General features: G+C 35.4%; 1 protein-coding gene across 1 annotated transcript in view; it reads right to left on the reverse strand.

Moving 5' to 3' along the window:
- Positions 1-17,800, reverse strand: part of EML5 (EMAP like 5) — a 109,007-nt gene that overhangs the window by 40,893 nt on the left and 50,314 nt on the right. The window contains exons 14-23 of the mRNA XM_005520204.3: positions 13,740-13,926; positions 11,905-12,010; positions 10,570-10,663; positions 8,602-8,702; positions 7,583-7,785; positions 6,362-6,473; positions 5,279-5,406; positions 3,467-3,608; positions 1,509-1,661; positions 557-688 (exon numbers count right to left, since the gene is read on the reverse strand). Coding sequence (XP_005520261.1) covers positions 557-688; positions 1,509-1,661; positions 3,467-3,608; positions 5,279-5,406; positions 6,362-6,473; positions 7,583-7,785; positions 8,602-8,702; positions 10,570-10,663; positions 11,905-12,010; positions 13,740-13,926 — 1,358 coding nt within the window. The remainder of the gene's footprint in view (positions 1-556; positions 689-1,508; positions 1,662-3,466; positions 3,609-5,278; positions 5,407-6,361; positions 6,474-7,582; positions 7,786-8,601; positions 8,703-10,569; positions 10,664-11,904; positions 12,011-13,739; positions 13,927-17,800) is intronic.

Consider the following 17,800-nt stretch of genomic DNA (forward strand, 5'->3'; position numbering starts at 1 on the left):
ATTATTAAAGCAGTAGAAACTTAGAATCATAGAATGTTTGGGGTTGGAAAGGACCTTAGAAACCATCTAGTTCAAACCCCTGCCATGAGAGCAAGCTGCTCAGAGCCCCATCCAGCCTAGCCTTGACCACCTTCAGAGATGGGACATTCACAGCCTCTCTGAGCAGCCCTTTCCAGTGCCTCCCCACACTTATAATAAAGAATTTCTTCCTAATATCTAATATAAACATATCTTACTTCAGCTTAAGGCCCTTTCCCCTTGTTCCATCACTAACTGCCCTTGTGAAGTCCAATGATAAACAGGAAAGATTTTTTAAAAAATCCAAACAAACCAATCTATAGAGACAAACCATTTTACTTCAAATCACACAAATTCTAAATATGCATTTGGCAGTAAAAATCATGGGCTTAATATTTATTCAGATGCTGTGAGAGTATATTCGTAAGCTGAAGAATCAAATATGTCAGTGACACCACAAATCCATACTATACATGTACTTTATTAGTCTATAATGTAATCAGTCTTCCAGTACGTTTTTACAATGAATGCTGCTTACCTCTTATGTCCCAGTCCATGTGCGTGATATAGCTGGAGGCTCCCTTGCAGATTCCTACTCTTTTACTGCTCATTACATTGTAAATATCTACAAAGTTGTCACAGGATGCTACAGCTAAGTACTTTCCAGCCCCTAAAACACATCAGTACAAACACAAAACATTTTCGAAATGCTCTGCATGTTAAACACAAGTAAATACTGGAATTTAGCTATATGCATCTTTGAATTATTTGACATCAGCTTGCTAATATATACATATTCCCCAAAAAACTGATTTTCATATCACATAATCAGCATGAAACATACAACTATGATATCATTACAGTTTCAAACAATAAAAACCATTTGCCAAAATTTTAAGCATTTATAGCATTCAAAGAATGGTAAGGCTTGGGGAACCAGAAAGCAATGTTGTATGAGAATTGCTATCAGTAATTTGCATCAAATTTCTCCAACAGATGAGCATTTTAACTGAAGCAGGCTGCACATTTTGGGTTCCTAAAATATTTGCTATGATGTTGGAAAAAAACATAGCCTCACTGGGAGTGCTAAGGGGGGAAAAATAAGAAAAAAAAGTTGGCAGAAGTTTCTGGAACACCGGTTTCAAGTGCTCTTATTAGCTAACGGTAACTTCAGTGATGTGCCAAACTTATCCAGCTCATAAAGTGGAACCCTAGGGAGCTGCTGGATGTTCATGATTTAAAACTGATTGCAATATTCAGGAGGTTACTCTAAGCAAACTTATTCCAATAATCTCATCCTTAAACAAGCAACACAGGACTTTACACCATGGTCTGTCAAAATGTTAGTATTAGTTTTGCTGGTCAATTTTTTACATCTAAAAGTACTAAAAATCTTAACTTTTTTTTATCTTTTAAATGTGATAAGCCTTACTTGAACAGCCTTGATACTAATATTTGCATCTAAAAAAATCTAAAAAGAAATCACTTACCAGGAGAAAATCTGATTTCTGAAATAACATCTTTCCTGTGCTGGAAAGAGACCAAATCCTCCAGAGTATCTGCATTAACTATCAAAAAACTTCCATCATTGAGACCAACAGCTAATGCTTTTCCATCAGGAGAAAAGCAGCAACATCTGCCTCCTATGAGAAATAAAGAAATTGCATTCAGATACATTTACAGTGCATTATCCTTCTATCAGATCTATTTTTCCATTAGTAAAGGAAAGCTATTCTTATACTATAAAACTTCTAAGGAAGTTTTCCAGATGCCGCCAAAATGATTCCAAGCTGTGATAGCATACGAACAGGTACACAGGCCCATTATCTCAGAATTTGCATATTAATTGACATCTGTTCTACATTAGTAATACAAATCAATCACTATTGTCTGTATATTTTTAACTTGACCTCCTTCTCTGTATCTGGTGCTGCCTGCTTGTTCCCATTTGCTCTGATAGGAGAACACAGCTGGAAAAGAACCTATGGGTTCACAAAATTCAGTTATTTGCTATCACAAACAATGAGACACTAAGCCATAGAATCCTTCCAATAAACATGCCAAGTGTTCTTTGAAAAACAGTATAGTTCCCAATTTAAATTTATATATGGTCAACTTACATAGTTTTATTTTCGTGCCAGACCTTTCTCTTAATATAAATATTTTCCCCTACTATTTGTTCCTCTGATTAACTTGCAGACAACAATCCTTTACTTAGATGGCTTCACCACAAGACTTTGCATTCATTATCCTGTAGTTCCTTTCTCCATTTCCAACTTTTAGTTTAATTGCATTCAGCTGAACACAGATGGGAAAAGCACGCCAAAAATATCCTGATTTTTGTCTTGTAATTTACATAAACACTGCTATATGTCTTGGGAAAAATACCTCACTATCACATGTAATTGTCACCCTGCACTCATCAACATCCTGAGCCTTCTGCTCAATAAGTTACTCCTGACCTACACAGACATTCTTCTTACAGTCACTGGGTCTTGCCCTTTATCATTAATATTATTTCAATTCCGTTACCCAGTTTGCAGAAGTATCCATTTTTTCTGGACAGTACACAGGAACTTTTAAAGTTGCCAAATTGCCAAAGCATCTCAAAATGTGTCTCATCAGCAAATAGTCATCAGAGAAGATTTTCAGCAAAAATACTCTTAAAAATATTAAGAAATATCAGCTTTAGGACTTGAGCAGAGTTCACCAGCTAGGAACTTTCTTGTTTAATCCCTGCTTGTGTGAGCATCTACATTTACTTTGTCAGTCTAGATCATCTTCAATTAAGCTTCCCATTATGTTTGAATCAAACTGCATTGCTGAATGCCAAACAGATAAAGCCTACTGTATTCCTTTATCTAGCAAAGCATATACAGCATTAGGAGCTTGTCAGGGCCAGTCTCATCTAATCCTTAACAAATCACCTTATTTGATGTCACTTAAAACAGATTTTCCATTTGTCAAAATAGATTTAATTATATCCTAAACAATAAGTAAAAATTTTATGACTTCTCTTTCCTTGACATTCTGGATCCTTCAAGCACTCACAAAGAAGAAAATGTCAACATTTCTTCTAAGATTTCTTCTAAAAATTTCTAGATACAAAGTCTCAAAAAAGCCTTGTAATATTATAAGCAACATAGCATTTACGTAATTGACTCAACTTTTATTATTAATTCACTGACTTAAATTTAAATTTTATTATTTAATTTTTATTATAAATTCACTGACTTACAATTACAAATAATCTTCAGAACAGTACTATGCAATTTTTTGTACAGATTAATTTCCTTAAGGGCTACATAACTCATGAACATAGCATTGATAAAATAATTTGAGCAAAGAAAGTAATTTATTCTGCTTTCAAGTCCTGCTTTCAAAAGATTCATAATGCTTGTAAATGTCAATTGCATCAGTAAATATTTTTTCATACTAAGCATCTTACCCTTTTTCAATTTGCGAACAGCTAACATACAATGGCTGGGAGATAAATCCCATATTCTTAAGGTTTTGTCATCACTTACAGTGGCACAAATAGGTAAATGAGGATGAGTAGCTAGACCCCAAACTTCCCCCTCCATGTGACCCTGAAAAAACACAATTAATCAAATTTTATTTTAAAATGAAATATGAAACAATACATTTAAGAAAGTAAAAAAAAAAAAAAAAAAAGAACATGCATTATTTAGAAGATAATTAATATCTGAATAAAAACACAGAATGCCTGAAAAAATTCACTGTGCTACTCGTGCAAAATTATAATAATTTGTTCTACGGAAAACTTCTGCAAAATGATCCTCACACACATGTATGTCATTGGCAAGGACAGTGGGACTGAGGGCACCCTCAGCATGTTGGCAGGTGACACTACACCGAGCAGTGTGCTCAACTCCCTGCAGGGAGGGAGGGAGGGGATCTGTCCAGAGGGACCTGGACAGGCCTAGCAGGTGGAACCATGCAATGAAGCTCAACAAGTGTAAGGTCCTGCATGTGGGTCAGGGCAATCCCAAGCACAAACACAGGCTGGGCAGAGAACAGACGTAGAGCAGCCCTGAAGAGAACTTGGAGGTTTTGGTGGACAACAAACTGGCAACGTGCACTTGCAACCCAGAAAGCAAACTGCATCCTGGGCTGCATCAAAAGAAACATAACCAGCAGGTCAAGGGAGGTGATTCTGCCCCTCTATTCCCCTCTGGTCAGACTCCAGTACTGTGTCTGTCGCTGGAGTCCTCAGCACAGGAGAACGTGGACCTGTTGGAATGGGTCCAGAAGAGGGCCACAGAAAGGCTGGTACATCTGTCCTAAGAAGTCAGGCTGAGAGAGGAGGGGGTGCTCAGTCTGGAGAAGAGAAGGCTTCAGGGAGGCCTTGTTGCAGCCTCTCAGTACTTAAAGGGGGCTTATGAGGAATAGGGGGACGTTTTTTAGTAAGGCTTGTAGTGACAGGACAAGGGTATTGGGTTTAAGGTAAAAGAGGGTAGATTCAGACTAGATAGAAGAAAGAAATTTTGTATGACAAGGGCAGTAAAACACTGGGAGATCTTGCCCAGAGATGTTGCAGATGCCCCATTCCCAGAAACATCCAAGGTCAGATTGGATGGAGCTCTGAATAGTGTGATCTGTTTGAAGATGTTCTTGATTACTGCAGGGGGTTTGGACGAGATGACCTTTAAAGGTCCCTTCCAACCCAAACTATTCTATGAACTAGGTTTTTTCTTTACCTTAGGTTCTAATATTTTCTTCTAACAAATACAGTTCTACATGTACTGCACTGGCCACTCAGAAAGGAGAGAATCCAGAGATTTTTACTTAACTATGAAAGAAAATACTATGTTGATGCAATGTGAAAATCTGTTTTGTAGTCAAGCTTAAAAAAATGCAGTTTGGTATGGCAAAACTTTTTTACATAATTACAAGTAAATTCTCAAAACAAATGCCAAGGAGACAACTTTTAAAAATAAGAGTAATTAGTACTCAGGAGAAGTTAATAAGGAATTTGGAGGAGGACCCACTATTTCATACGCTTTTCTTATTTTTTCAAAACAGATCTGTGATCTTGGTCTGTTTGGAAGGATGAACTCATTGAACAAACTAGTAATGAAATTCTATGTTCTGTCTTGCTCATTAAGGAGTCATAATGGTCTAGTCTAACTAAAAGTGATTCATTAGTAGTTAAAGTGCTTCTTATCGCACAAGTCTTTACTTGAAAAATAAAATAATTTTTGTGGTATGACATATTTGACTGATATTTAACACCTACCTGAACCAGCAGAGTTATTGGTCCACTTTTATCTACCTCCAGTATTTCACCATTCTTTGTGCCCACTAGAATATGACCATGTCCTAACGATATGGCACGTATAGAAGGATTATCTTCTAAGAGAAGACCTAGAACATTAAAATGTTAGAAGATAGGATTCTCAAGTATGCCTTAAAGAGGATTCTTCACGCTTATGCACATGATATTCTCACTGTAGAAAAATCTACTCAGTAATAAACAGTGAAAACATTCCTGCATGAAGCAACATGTCTGGATTCATTTGGGAGGATTTAGCAGTGCATGAAGAAGTTTAATCAGCCTGACTGTGCCCGTGAAGTATCAACCATAACACCAATTGCTACCAATTACGGTACCTCCAATTCTAGCTTTTTGTAAACAAGCTATGAGAATGAGACACTCTGGAGTACAATGTTTTCATTAATGAGTATTTACATTCATCATGATTGAAAATCATATTGTGTACTGTAGGACACAGCAAACATAATTTTAAGGAAAGGGGATGGAAGAGAAAAAGCTATCCAGGATGAAAATACAGGGAACAATAAATTAGCATTAAGATCAAGAACAAGTGGTATAAACAGGTAAAAATAGGAATGAAAATGTTCTTTAATTACTTCAAAAGAGATATGCATTTACAGAAAATTAACTACAAATACCTTACAAAACTAACCACAGTTCTGAATTCCTTTCTTTCTCCGAAAGATCAGGTAAGAGATTTCATGACCAGAAATATAATAGACTTGTTGCTTGCCACTTGAATAAAAACAAAACAAAGCAAGAAAACACCTGGATGATAAGAACAGCTAGATCAATTAATTTAGGCTAATTGTAAACTAAATGTTATGACCTGCACCCACCAAATGTGCAAACAGACCCTACAACACACGACTCCTGTACCAATAGAAAAATTTCTTATTTAGAATCAATAAAGCTTAAAAAAATATATTTTAGTATTCATTATGTCAGATGTGGATTCTCTCTTACTGTGGAAAGCAATTTTCAAAAGATTTGAAAGAAAGTACTTTAAAAATAGAACAAAACATAGCATAAAGTCTGTGTTACCTTTGGATCCGGGAGCCAGAGCAGCCCTTTTGATGGCATAGGTTTTGAGACAGCGTTCAAAGGTATCATCCCACAGAGCTACTACTCCATCCTTTCCTCCAGTGACAAATCCCTGGGGGGAAAGAAATAAAAATCACTAGTTATAATTGATTATTATGTTTCCTTAATTTTTCAGTGATTTCTGCCAATACTGAAAATGGACTATAATACAACAGTGTAATGCACAGAGCTACAGATGTTAGAGATGAAAAGAACAGGAGCAACAAAATGAATGATTTCTCCTCCCATGAAGGCAGCACAGTTCTGTACAGTGCATGTACACAGGCTGGATTTAGAAGTTCTAACCTGGATGCTTCCACCATTCTAGAAAAATAAGATAACCAACATACTATAGTGTTTTCCTTGATATTTAGCCTCCATATCCCTTTGGCATTTCTTCCCATTACTCAAAACCAGACTTAGTACTGCAGAAATTTGATTAGTGCTTTTATTTTTCAAATATATGAACATTTGTGCCATTCTGTCTTTAAAAATTATATGCAGGTATTTAAAGAAGCAACAGGTATGGCTAATACTGAAATCATTAGTTCTATCCTTCAGAGCACTCAGCTCTTGCAGTATGAATAACACGTGTTGTCCACCACTACTTTTCTGAAATGCAGATATTGGGAGGTGGAGTGACTTGGTCTAACCTAGCAAAACCAACATATACAAAACTTTAAAGACACAAATAATCTAACTGGAACACTCATCCATATTTAAGCATATGCTTAAGGCTTTCCTGGGCTAAAAAGAAGCCAAGAACCTGGAGAAAGTACTTAATGATCTACTGAATGAATTTGTTTATGGGTAGACAGTAATTACAGCACAAAATAGTATAAGTGTGGTCTTCGTCCTCTCTCACAAGCTCGCATATTCCATTGAACTTTCTGATGCTTAAATCAGTTACTGTTATTTCTTTAGTAAGAGGTTATGAAAATTACTGAAAAAGATGTCACTGACCACAAGGGATTGAGAAACAGCATGCTACATAACTAGAATAAGAGACCACATAAACACTATTTTGCACTAAGGTATAAAACACTGTTTTGAGTTTGGACCACACAAGGCTTTTCTTTAATGAAAATAATGATGGATGGATTTCCTGAGTCTGAGAAAAGTTTAGCTTTATCATAGACTTTTTCGTCCAGACATAAAAAAAGCAATGAGCAGTTTATTTACTTTTTCCAATGCGTGCATGCTGAACACAGGACCATCATGTGCTTTGACAGTTTTTATGAGAAACACATCTCTCCAAATACACACATCCCCCGTGGAGGTTCCAGAGAACGCCATCTCTTCTGTCCAGCCATACACTGCACACATCATTGTGTCAGTTCTTCCCAATGCACCTATGCAGCCCTTTCTCCCAATTAGTCCTCCTCCTGGTTCAGACCAAAAACAAGTCATTAGATATCTGCTTGGAATATAGAACTATATTACCATAACCAGAGCAAAAAGTCCTTTTATTTTAGCCCACCCATGCTCCCCCAAAAAAATAAGCTTGAGAAGAGATCTCACAAAATATATTTTATTATTTGCCACCTTTCACTACAATAAAAAAAACTAAACAAAAAAAAAAAAAAACCACCCCCAAAACCCACAAAAAAACTCAACTGAACAAAAAAAACCCCAACAAAAAACAAAAAACAATAACTAAACCAAAAAATTAAAAAAGAAAAACCCAGAAGACTCAGTCTTACTTTTAACTTACTACTTGAATCTGTATTTGAATATGCACATATACTTATATGGACTTATATAGACAAAATGTATTTGTAAACTTGCATCTAAACAAGAAAATTAACATCTGCCACACACAGTTTATAGAAACTACTAATGAATTGTCCAGAAAGAAAAATAAAGTTTAGATCTTCACATCCTACTCTTTTCATGATGTTCAGTGAGAGGATTTCTAACTTTATTTTAGAGGTTTACTTATAGTAGCCTGTGGATAATAGAAATGTTAGATATAAAACAATTATAAAATTTATATATCTAAAATCATTTGGCAGCTATAGCACATGGTAACTTCTGGCTAGAAAGACAGATTTATATCATTACAACAGTATGAAACAAAACAGGGAACCTTTATGTGGTATAACACAAGTCCTTCAGGATCTGAACTTCATATTGTTGCAAGAAATGCAATAGTTATACTGTCAGTAACAGAAAATGCTCTGATTCTGAAGTGTTCTTACCTGCTCTCCGCCAGAATTTCATGTGTTTAATTCCAACTGTAATCAGTTTATCAGGCATGTAAGGATTAATCTTAACAACAAAAATCTTATCTTTGCTTCCCCTGAAATGCAAAGCAAAATAATTTAAATAAAATATAACTATTATTATTTTTAATAGATTTGGGAGGGTTTTCTTGATTTTATTTTTATGTATACCTGCTCTATACTGCTAATATTTGCTTTCAAATCATTACTTAGAGTTTATAGTGAGGAAGTAAGAAGCTAAAGAAGCAAAATATTGAGTGCTGTTCTATTTTCATTACCCTTCAGTTTCCAAGGCAGGTGAGTAATGATGTTACTTCAAAGAGGCACAAGGAGGCATTTTCTTTCCCAAAGAATATATATTTGCATTTAGTTTGGGTATATGGCATTTAGATCTTTGACAGCTCATAATGACACTTAAAGGAGTAAAGTTACAAATCTTATTTTAAATTTGCTTATTTTGAAAACAAACTGCCCTTGTCATTCACCATTTAGTTGATTTTTCTGGTTTGTTAAAAAAAAAATTATGCTGCTATTAAATCTTTGATGGAAATTACAGTTGGTTCTAAAAACATTAAAACCTCTTGTGTTTTATATTTCTTAATATGTTTTCATAAAACTAATTCTCTACTTCAGTCCTACAGTTTGAACAACAGCTTTCAACTATGTTTGCTGTCTATGCAAGGCAATGTTTACAGGTTGTTTTTCTTTACTTAAAATGCAGAAGAGTGCCCAGTTTTTGTTCCCTGTTCAAAAGTGGGAATAATCTTTGTTTTTCTGTCCTTTCAGACTACTTGATGAACCAGTGGCTGAAAGCATGAAACAGTTTCTTTCCAAACTCAAAGCCATCTTCAAAATGCAGATGCTGCTCTCAAAAATTCTGATCAATTTTTTTGATCAGAATTCATCTCTTCCCATCCTTTGTGTGGGTGGGAGAAACAAAACAAAAGGAAAAAAATTAGGTGAAAGGCAGACAAATGTCTTCAGAGAAGCCAAGCTTTTGACAAGTAACTGGGAAGGGAGTATCCTTCTTCATCTACATCATCGACCCAGAATTTTTATTCTTCAGTTGATAAGAAATTCAATATGTATTTAAAAATAAAATGAGAGTAAATGAAATTAAAGAGCAATAATGACTTAATGGATGAAAGGGAAGCTGAAACTTTTTTAATTGTACTGCAGAGAGTAATAAATATTTTTAAAATCTACCTAGAACATTGTTTAGAGTATAATCACTGAATCCAGACAGAATGGGACAAAACCTACCCACACTACTGCTCAATTTTAAGCAACAGATCTTTAGGAAAAAAAAAAGTCAAAGGTTTAAATAACATTACTTAAAATTAGAAATAGTATTCTATATTGTAGATTAAAACTATTTAATAAACATATATTAAATAATCTGTGAAGACACAAAGAAACTTCCGAAATATTTAACCTTTGCCTGTTACTTAGTCCAATTTCCTGTTCAAAGCAGAGCTGACTTCAGAGTTAGATTAGACTGGTCAGGACTCAGGAAGGAAAAGGAAAGAACCCTGAAGAAAAAGGAACTCTGCATAACAACTGCAAATTCCTATCCCAAGAAAGGTATGACCTCTGAAGAAAAAGATGTGAACACACGATCTTTAAGATCTGAATGTCACCATCTTTAAGAGGGCAAACAGAAGTGCACAGAGTTTTAAAGGAGCTATTTCAGAACACAGCAAGGTCTTCTATTCCACCTCTCTTCCCCAGCTGAGCAGTCACTGTAGTAGTTCTTGTTGACTATCAGACCTTTATTTACTTCTTCCACAGGAAGTTTTAAACATGACATAAAAGTTATTGCCTGCATCACTTATGCAATAGAAACTGCTAATTAATTAGAGGACTCTTATTCTTTAATGAATATATTTTCCTTTTATTTGATAGTAAATCTAGGTACAGATTTTGAAAGAGTTAAATTCCTACCTTACTGCTGAAAGCTTTTCTCCTTTCTTCCAGTCCCAGAGTACAATAGTGTGATTGTCATCTATTCCAACAGAAGCCAATCGTTTCCCATCCGCTAGAATAATAAATTTATTTTTAAGAGAGTAGATAGATAACTATGTTACAATAATAAGAAACAATATTAAAAAAATTATAACTTCACAAATAATATAACAAGAATGTACAAACAAGTAAATAAGCTTATGATGTTTTTTAGAGGCATATTTTATCATCCATTTGCTTTTAAACTTGGATGAAGTGTAGGACTTTAAATTATCCTGTCTCAAATTTGAACTTAGAGGCTCTCTGTTCATATTAAATCCCTTGTTCAATTAGCTGCTGGCATAGTTGCACAACAACATTCACCACAGGCTGTTCTTGTGAAAACTTTATGTTCACTCTGAAAATCTCTGTTCATTTCTGAATGGGAAAGCCATACAATGAAATTCGTGAAATGCCCTTAAGCTTAGTAGTACTATGAAGTCTTGGAAAAGTTTTGACACATAATCCACATTAACCTTCAATAAACAAGCTGTTTGTGCTCACTCAAGATCAGTGACTTTCTGACATGTATCCATTTTAGGAATTGCTATATATCCATGCCAGAATTTGAGAAATGAGATTCATATCTTGAAAAAGGAGAAACAAAAGTAAGAAGCATCACAGGCCACAAACCATTCATCTTGGTGATCACACATCTTCACTGTGAGTTCAGAGATCTTATCCAGTAAATCCAAAAAATTAAAGTATTACAAGAAGCTAGCGGAGGAGAGGAAATTTAATATTGGTACAAGAATTCAGTGTAGGGGGTGTAAAAATCGCAAGGGATTTAACTGATTATGTTAGTTTAAGGTGGAGAGAGAGCCTGTGTTTCTGACCAGAACAATCCCCTGAGTGGAAATCCTGAATGTATCAATGTGCAACCCACATGGCCTTCAGGATTTCATTTAAAAAAGAAAAAGCTGCACACCTGATGAATTTTCTCAAAACTCTTCTTACACATTTGCAAAAGCAGACACAACACTCCAGATCTGTGCACCTGTCTCATATAACCAAAAGAGATTCTGAAGTGCTCACTCAGCTGTCAAACAGGACAGAACCTGTTCTTGCATTTCCTGTGTGCAAGATTCCAAAGGAGGTCCTTCTAACGAAGGTTCATTTTAAAACAGTGGCTCTCATTTGACATTGAAGGCTGGGGAATATTTTCAATGCAAAATTTTCATTGTAAAGGAATCCCCAGTTTCTCACTAGAACTGATTATTTTGTACTTTCACACAGAAAAGGAAAAGTGTAAATAAATAAATAAATACTTATTACCTGAAAAATCAACAGCACAAACACCATACTGGTGATAGCCCTTTAATACTGAGAGTGGCTTTATTGTTTCTGTATCCCAAATGTGTATTGAGGAATCACGACCAACCTGAAAGTATACACATTCATAGCCTTTTCTTTTTAAATTTCTCAGTTATTTTACACAGTTGTTTTAAACACAAGTTAGATTTTACACAGTTATTTTAAATAGTTGTTTAAAAAGCATTAAGAATACTTCAAAAACTGTTTGAAAAGAAAATACACTGATAGAATTTTCCTAGTATTACAGCTGTCTGGCTAGATTAACATTATTCTTTTTGCTGCTTCCCAAATATGACTTCCCAGCTGATTTAGGCACAGTAATCACAATTAACTGAAGTCCTCCTGGCAGGGGGGGAGAGGGGGAAAAAGCCCTTCATTGATTGCACTGTAGCATATTTATTCCATCAATTTTTCATCAATCATTCCCTGTCTAAAAATAAAAGGTTATTTTTATCGCTAGTATGTCAGCTTCTCTATGTTTCAGAAATCAAGGTGACTTCTGCTGCTTTCTAGTGTCATTATAAGGCAGATTCTAATACACTGATAACTGTGGAATAATTTCCACTAGAATACACTAATGTAGGTAACTAACCTGGTAAGAAATGCAATATAGCTTATTCTTTTCAGCTATGTACAAAAGCATTACTATTCAGCACTTAAAAAGATTATTTGCTATTCCAAGGGTTTAGCACCTCAGTGCACAAATAAAAAGATTGCAAAACTAGAACAAAACTCTCTTGCATTTAAGGCTCAGAAAAAGTAGGATCTATTTCTGGTTTTGTCACAAACTTGAGATATTTGTAAAGCTTTTCAAAACTTTCAGGAATATCTGAACCAGGGTGGCATGAAGAATTTGATTACTGCATTACCTATACAACATACATATAAAACAGTATATAATGAAGTGTATCTTTCTGCTGATAGCATAAGTTATTGTAAATTCAGGGACATTTTTATTCATAGCTTTACTACTCCAAAATTAAATGAACTCAGTTCTTATATTTCGGGCTGATTTCTTAACTGACCTACAGAGTTACATTAATTTCAACATTTCTATAGAAACCAAGAGCATAATAAACAGTAGTTTATTTCTATTTAAAAATTCAGTTCACATATTTCCCAATTTATTATACAATAACAAGGGCAGGAATGATAAAAATGATAAGCAGAAATAAAAAACCCCGAAACATGAGCTTAAACCTTCAAGTCCTAGTATATAACTATTTACTGGATGACTTGTTTGAAAACATGAGTGAAAATAATTTACATAAAATAACTGTCTGGATAAAGATAAAATTAACTATTATTAGTATGAATGAACTCGAGCAACATACATCCCTTTGTTGCATGCACGAACAGTCCACAGTTTGTGTATAGGTGATAATGAAAAATATAATGCTTTAAAATGGAATGCCAGACTATAACAACAGCTCACCTCATACTACAAAATAGTAAATGAATGCAATGCTAGTGTAGCTAACCTCACAAACAAGATATGAAAAAATCTGCACATTTTCTCCACCTGTTATCAAGAAGCTGCAACATAATGCTGAATAAAAAATATTAATCTAGTCTAAGTTTTAAATGAGGTTCAGAAAAAATATGGAATCTTGCCATAATATAAATAACTGTAAAAAACACTTCCACATCAGGTTTTTACCATGATTCCATCTACAACAGAAATGCAATCCTTCACCTGAATAAATGTACACTGGATGCTTTTCCCCCAAGACCTCCAAGGCCGTCTAAAGTAGTAACAACTTCAGATTGTTATTGTAGATAAACATGAACCCTACCTGGCCTGTTGCCACATAGTCCTTTAAGGGATGAATAGCAAGGCAAAGAATGTCATCATCATGACCCAGATAGAAGCGCTGTGTGTTCTGCTGCCGGTTGTACACCACTCCCACTGCTGCCACATGGTATACGATTTCACCCGTCTGCGTGTAAAAGAGATTGCTTCGACAGTCGTAACCTCTGTAACTAATTAAACAAAAAAGGTTTGTTCACCAAAGTCGTAAACATATATGCTGAAACTGAGGTACTATTGTGCTGGATGAATTTTATGCGTGTAAAACTCACATTACTTACCAATTACTGTTTTGGTGCTTTAAAATTATGAATATGCTTTCCCGTTCTTAAAAGAACACCAATTTATCAATCTATTTTACTACTCAGACATCAGTACTACAAGCACTAGTTTAAAAGTGGCACCTAATTTTTATTTTCCACAACTAGTTTAGAAGAGAAAATAATAGCTAGTAATTTTTTCAGACCACATGGAGAAGTTGGGCATGCAACATGTAGTTAAGTGAAGTAGAAAATGTTCAAAGTATTACTTTTGTCTATTTCCTACTGCTCAAAAATAAGGCAGCAAAACATGATAGTTTCTGGAAACTTGATAACAGAAAACAAATGCATAATTTTTTTCTAGAACAGTTTCTTTTTTTGAAGGAAAACCTGTCTGCCTTCTTAGTGGTACAGGAACTGGCATGAGTAGGCCAATTCCCAGCTGAGGTCTGTATGCACTATCTCATTACACTCATTTCTTCCTAGGTGTGACTAAGATCATGAAGTTATATACATCTTTCCCTGTGTACTCAGCACAACCAATTGCACTGGGGAAGTAATGAATCTGTAAGGCAGATGACCAATTTTAATGAATATTCCAAAACCCATGGATCCATGTTCATTAACACTAGATCTCTGCTTTACTGGAAAACAACAGAGCACAAACTTGGAGCAGATTTGAATACAGTGTATTTCTGTTGGCTCACCTAATTTACACACAATGAATGGTACTTGTGTCATTGTATGCGATTAGAGAAAAATTATTGTCACACAAAGTTTTTAAACAGACCAGCCAATAGTCCAAGTCCACTGCCCCCCAGAAGAATATTGTTTTTCATGAACTTGGATCTCAAACTTTTGGAAGATCATGAAATTCCTCCCTGCCCAGTTCTCTAACCTGTCCAGGTCCCTCCAGATGGCAGCACAGCCATCAGGTCTGCCAGCCCCTCCTCCCAGCTTTGTACTGTCTGCCACACTCTGAAGTCCAAAGCTGGGTCTCATTAGATAAAAGAAAAAAAAAAAAGAGAAGTGAACTTCTTAAACCAGCAGAAACTGTGATAGCACAGAAATAAAGCCTTTAAATAAGACTCCCTTCAACTCACTGTTTAGATTGGTATTCTTAACTTCAGACTTGGTCCTAGTTCAGCAATTTTTCAGTGTCTCCTGAGTTACTTCAATGTCTCTAGCAGAATCTCTCTTCCCATTTCATCTGAGGCTCAGGTATGTCTGCTCCCTGCTCTTCTCAAAGTGGACAATAACTTAGACTCACAATACAGGTGCAGGCTCTTGAGTCCTGCTTTGCTCTCCCTCCACCCACATCCTTCACTAACCACCTTCCCCTGCAGCAGCATGTGCAGATGTTCTGAAGCTGATTTCTGCCTAACCCAAAGTGCTGTCTGCTTGTAGTTTTCTTAGATGTACAGGCCCTAGGCTTTTAAGGAACAGGATACACAGTGGCCTACAGTAACTGTGAAGAAAGAAAACAAAAATAACCTATGACAGTATGTAACATCACCATTTTAAGTACATGACAACAGTTGGTGAGGGGCAGGGATTATAAAGGCAGGCACAGAGCTAAAGAAGGTACCTGAACCTATTGTTCCTCAGACATCATTTTCCTGTGCTTCACTCTGCACTGTGCTCTGCTAAACATACTGGATTTCCTTTGCGAGCACGGAGTAGTTTTAAAAAAATAAAGACCAAATATGCACCCTAAAGGAGAATACTAAAAAAAAAAAAACCAACAACAAAAAAACAACATCTATGGAAATATACATGCTGAAAGAAATACTGGACATTGAGCGATTTCTTGCAAGCTTAGCAGTCACCTATAAAAGTAAAAGGCATGAAGAACCCATGAAAAAGGGTTTCAGGTCTTCCAACATTCAACCCAGAAACTCAGAATATTCCCACCTCATCATAAAAATTGCCTATATACCCTAAATTAAACATAGTGAAACTGATACTTTAATGCCATGTAGCACAGGACTACTCAAAATACCCAAATTGTATCTAGGATGCAGGAAAATAGTTCTCATTACTCATCACTTCTTGTGATAGAAGTTAATTTTACTTAATTTCTTCTAGTTACTACAAAAATTAGTACAATCAATTATTTACAATTAAAATACACCATATTTTGCCAAAATATCAAGCAGCATCAATGAAGACTCTCTGTCACCCAATTAAACACATTTGGTGTCCTTCCTACGTGCCAGTTAGTAAACTCCTTGACAATACAGGGACTTTTCACCAGAGGGAAACTGATGGGCCTTGGTTAAACAGCAATGAAAATGAGCATATTTCAATGTGGAAGATCATTCCCTAAGAATATTCTACACAGTTCCAAAATACTTCCATCTCTGTTTTATTAAACCAATTTAGAACTGAGATTACTAGCTAACCTCTGAAAAAGCATTAAGAGAAATAATTTATTCACGTGCAGAAAACAAACCAAAGAAATTTACAAGGCATCTTGATTAGCAACTATAAATTAAATGATAATGAAAGCAATTTCTGTACTGTAGTTACAGGATAATATATAGCAAGCACAATAAAAATAAGACTGCATTCTGCCATAGTTATTATCCAGGATTGATTCAAGTTAATATGACAGTAACTGTCAGAAGATGTAGCTTCCTCAGTGCTACATAGGGAAAAAAATTTGCCAAAATCATGAATAGCTGGGGCTGCATTCAGTTTGAGGTTAAGACATGTAAACATACGTGTTCACATGTTTGTTAGGTACATTAACTCCTACATTTTAATCAACAGTGTTGTCAATGCAATAAGTTGAACCTGCAGGACTGCTCAGCTGGTCAGCCATCAGCATTTTATTGTACCTGAGCCAAATCACTCCTTATGCTCCACTGGCTACCAACTGGCTATCCAATGACTGTGATGGAAATTAAGACATACACATAAAACCATCTCCTTTTGGGCATATCACTGTGACTTCTGTAATGTGAAGCTGAATCCTACCCACATTTGCAAGGTATGCATTTATATCCAACTAACAGGCAACTTCACACGTACTGTCCTCTCTGGGAAAAGAGTCAATGTCCATAGCTGGTCTAATGCTGTAAGAGTTTCAAAATTTGCATGTTACTCTTCAAAGTATATGGAGGAAGTTTCCATGTGTAGACCAACCCTCCCCTAAAAGTCTTTAGAAGAACCAAATGTCAAAACTGATATGACTAAGAACAGACTCTTTAGTACAAATGTGCAGCCTTATATTTTTTTAAAATATATTCTGCATAGAAGTAGTTTTCTCAAGAGAACCCACTCATAGGCTATTCCCTTCAGATAGTATTTGTAGGTAGTTGTAGGAATCCATGCAAGGTGTTATAAGGCTCAACTTTCAAAGCATTCCCATATCGTCTTGAAACTGCTACCAAATTTCATCTTACAGCAAGGTTAATTCAGTGGATACCCTAAAACTCAAACTAGATTGTACTTAAACACTTTGAATATTGAAAAATCATTCTATAATTCTATGAATATTCAAAAATACAAGAAATCATTTGTGTGAAATTAGCAACAGAGCTCTGAGAGAATACGGGGCATGAGTATTACATGTGCATCCTTATTTCCTGCCAGCAAAAAGAAGCCATAATAAGCATTGAGTCAAAGAAAAAGGTTCATCTGAGTAGTTCATGTTTCTGAACCACCACCCTGCCAAAGACATGGCGGAATTAAAATACAGGAATAGTCAAAAAGAGGCCAAATTTGTACACCAATTTAACATCCTGTTTCTGATCATAACTGCGCCAGATCTCTTAGAGAA

The sequence above is a fragment of the Pseudopodoces humilis genome, chromosome 7, assembly GCF_049639895.1.
Source record: "Pseudopodoces humilis isolate 2021_Gansu_Grassland_sample_001 chromosome 7, ASM4963989v1, whole genome shotgun sequence".
Classification (NCBI taxonomy): domain Eukaryota; kingdom Metazoa; phylum Chordata; class Aves; order Passeriformes; family Paridae; genus Pseudopodoces; species Pseudopodoces humilis.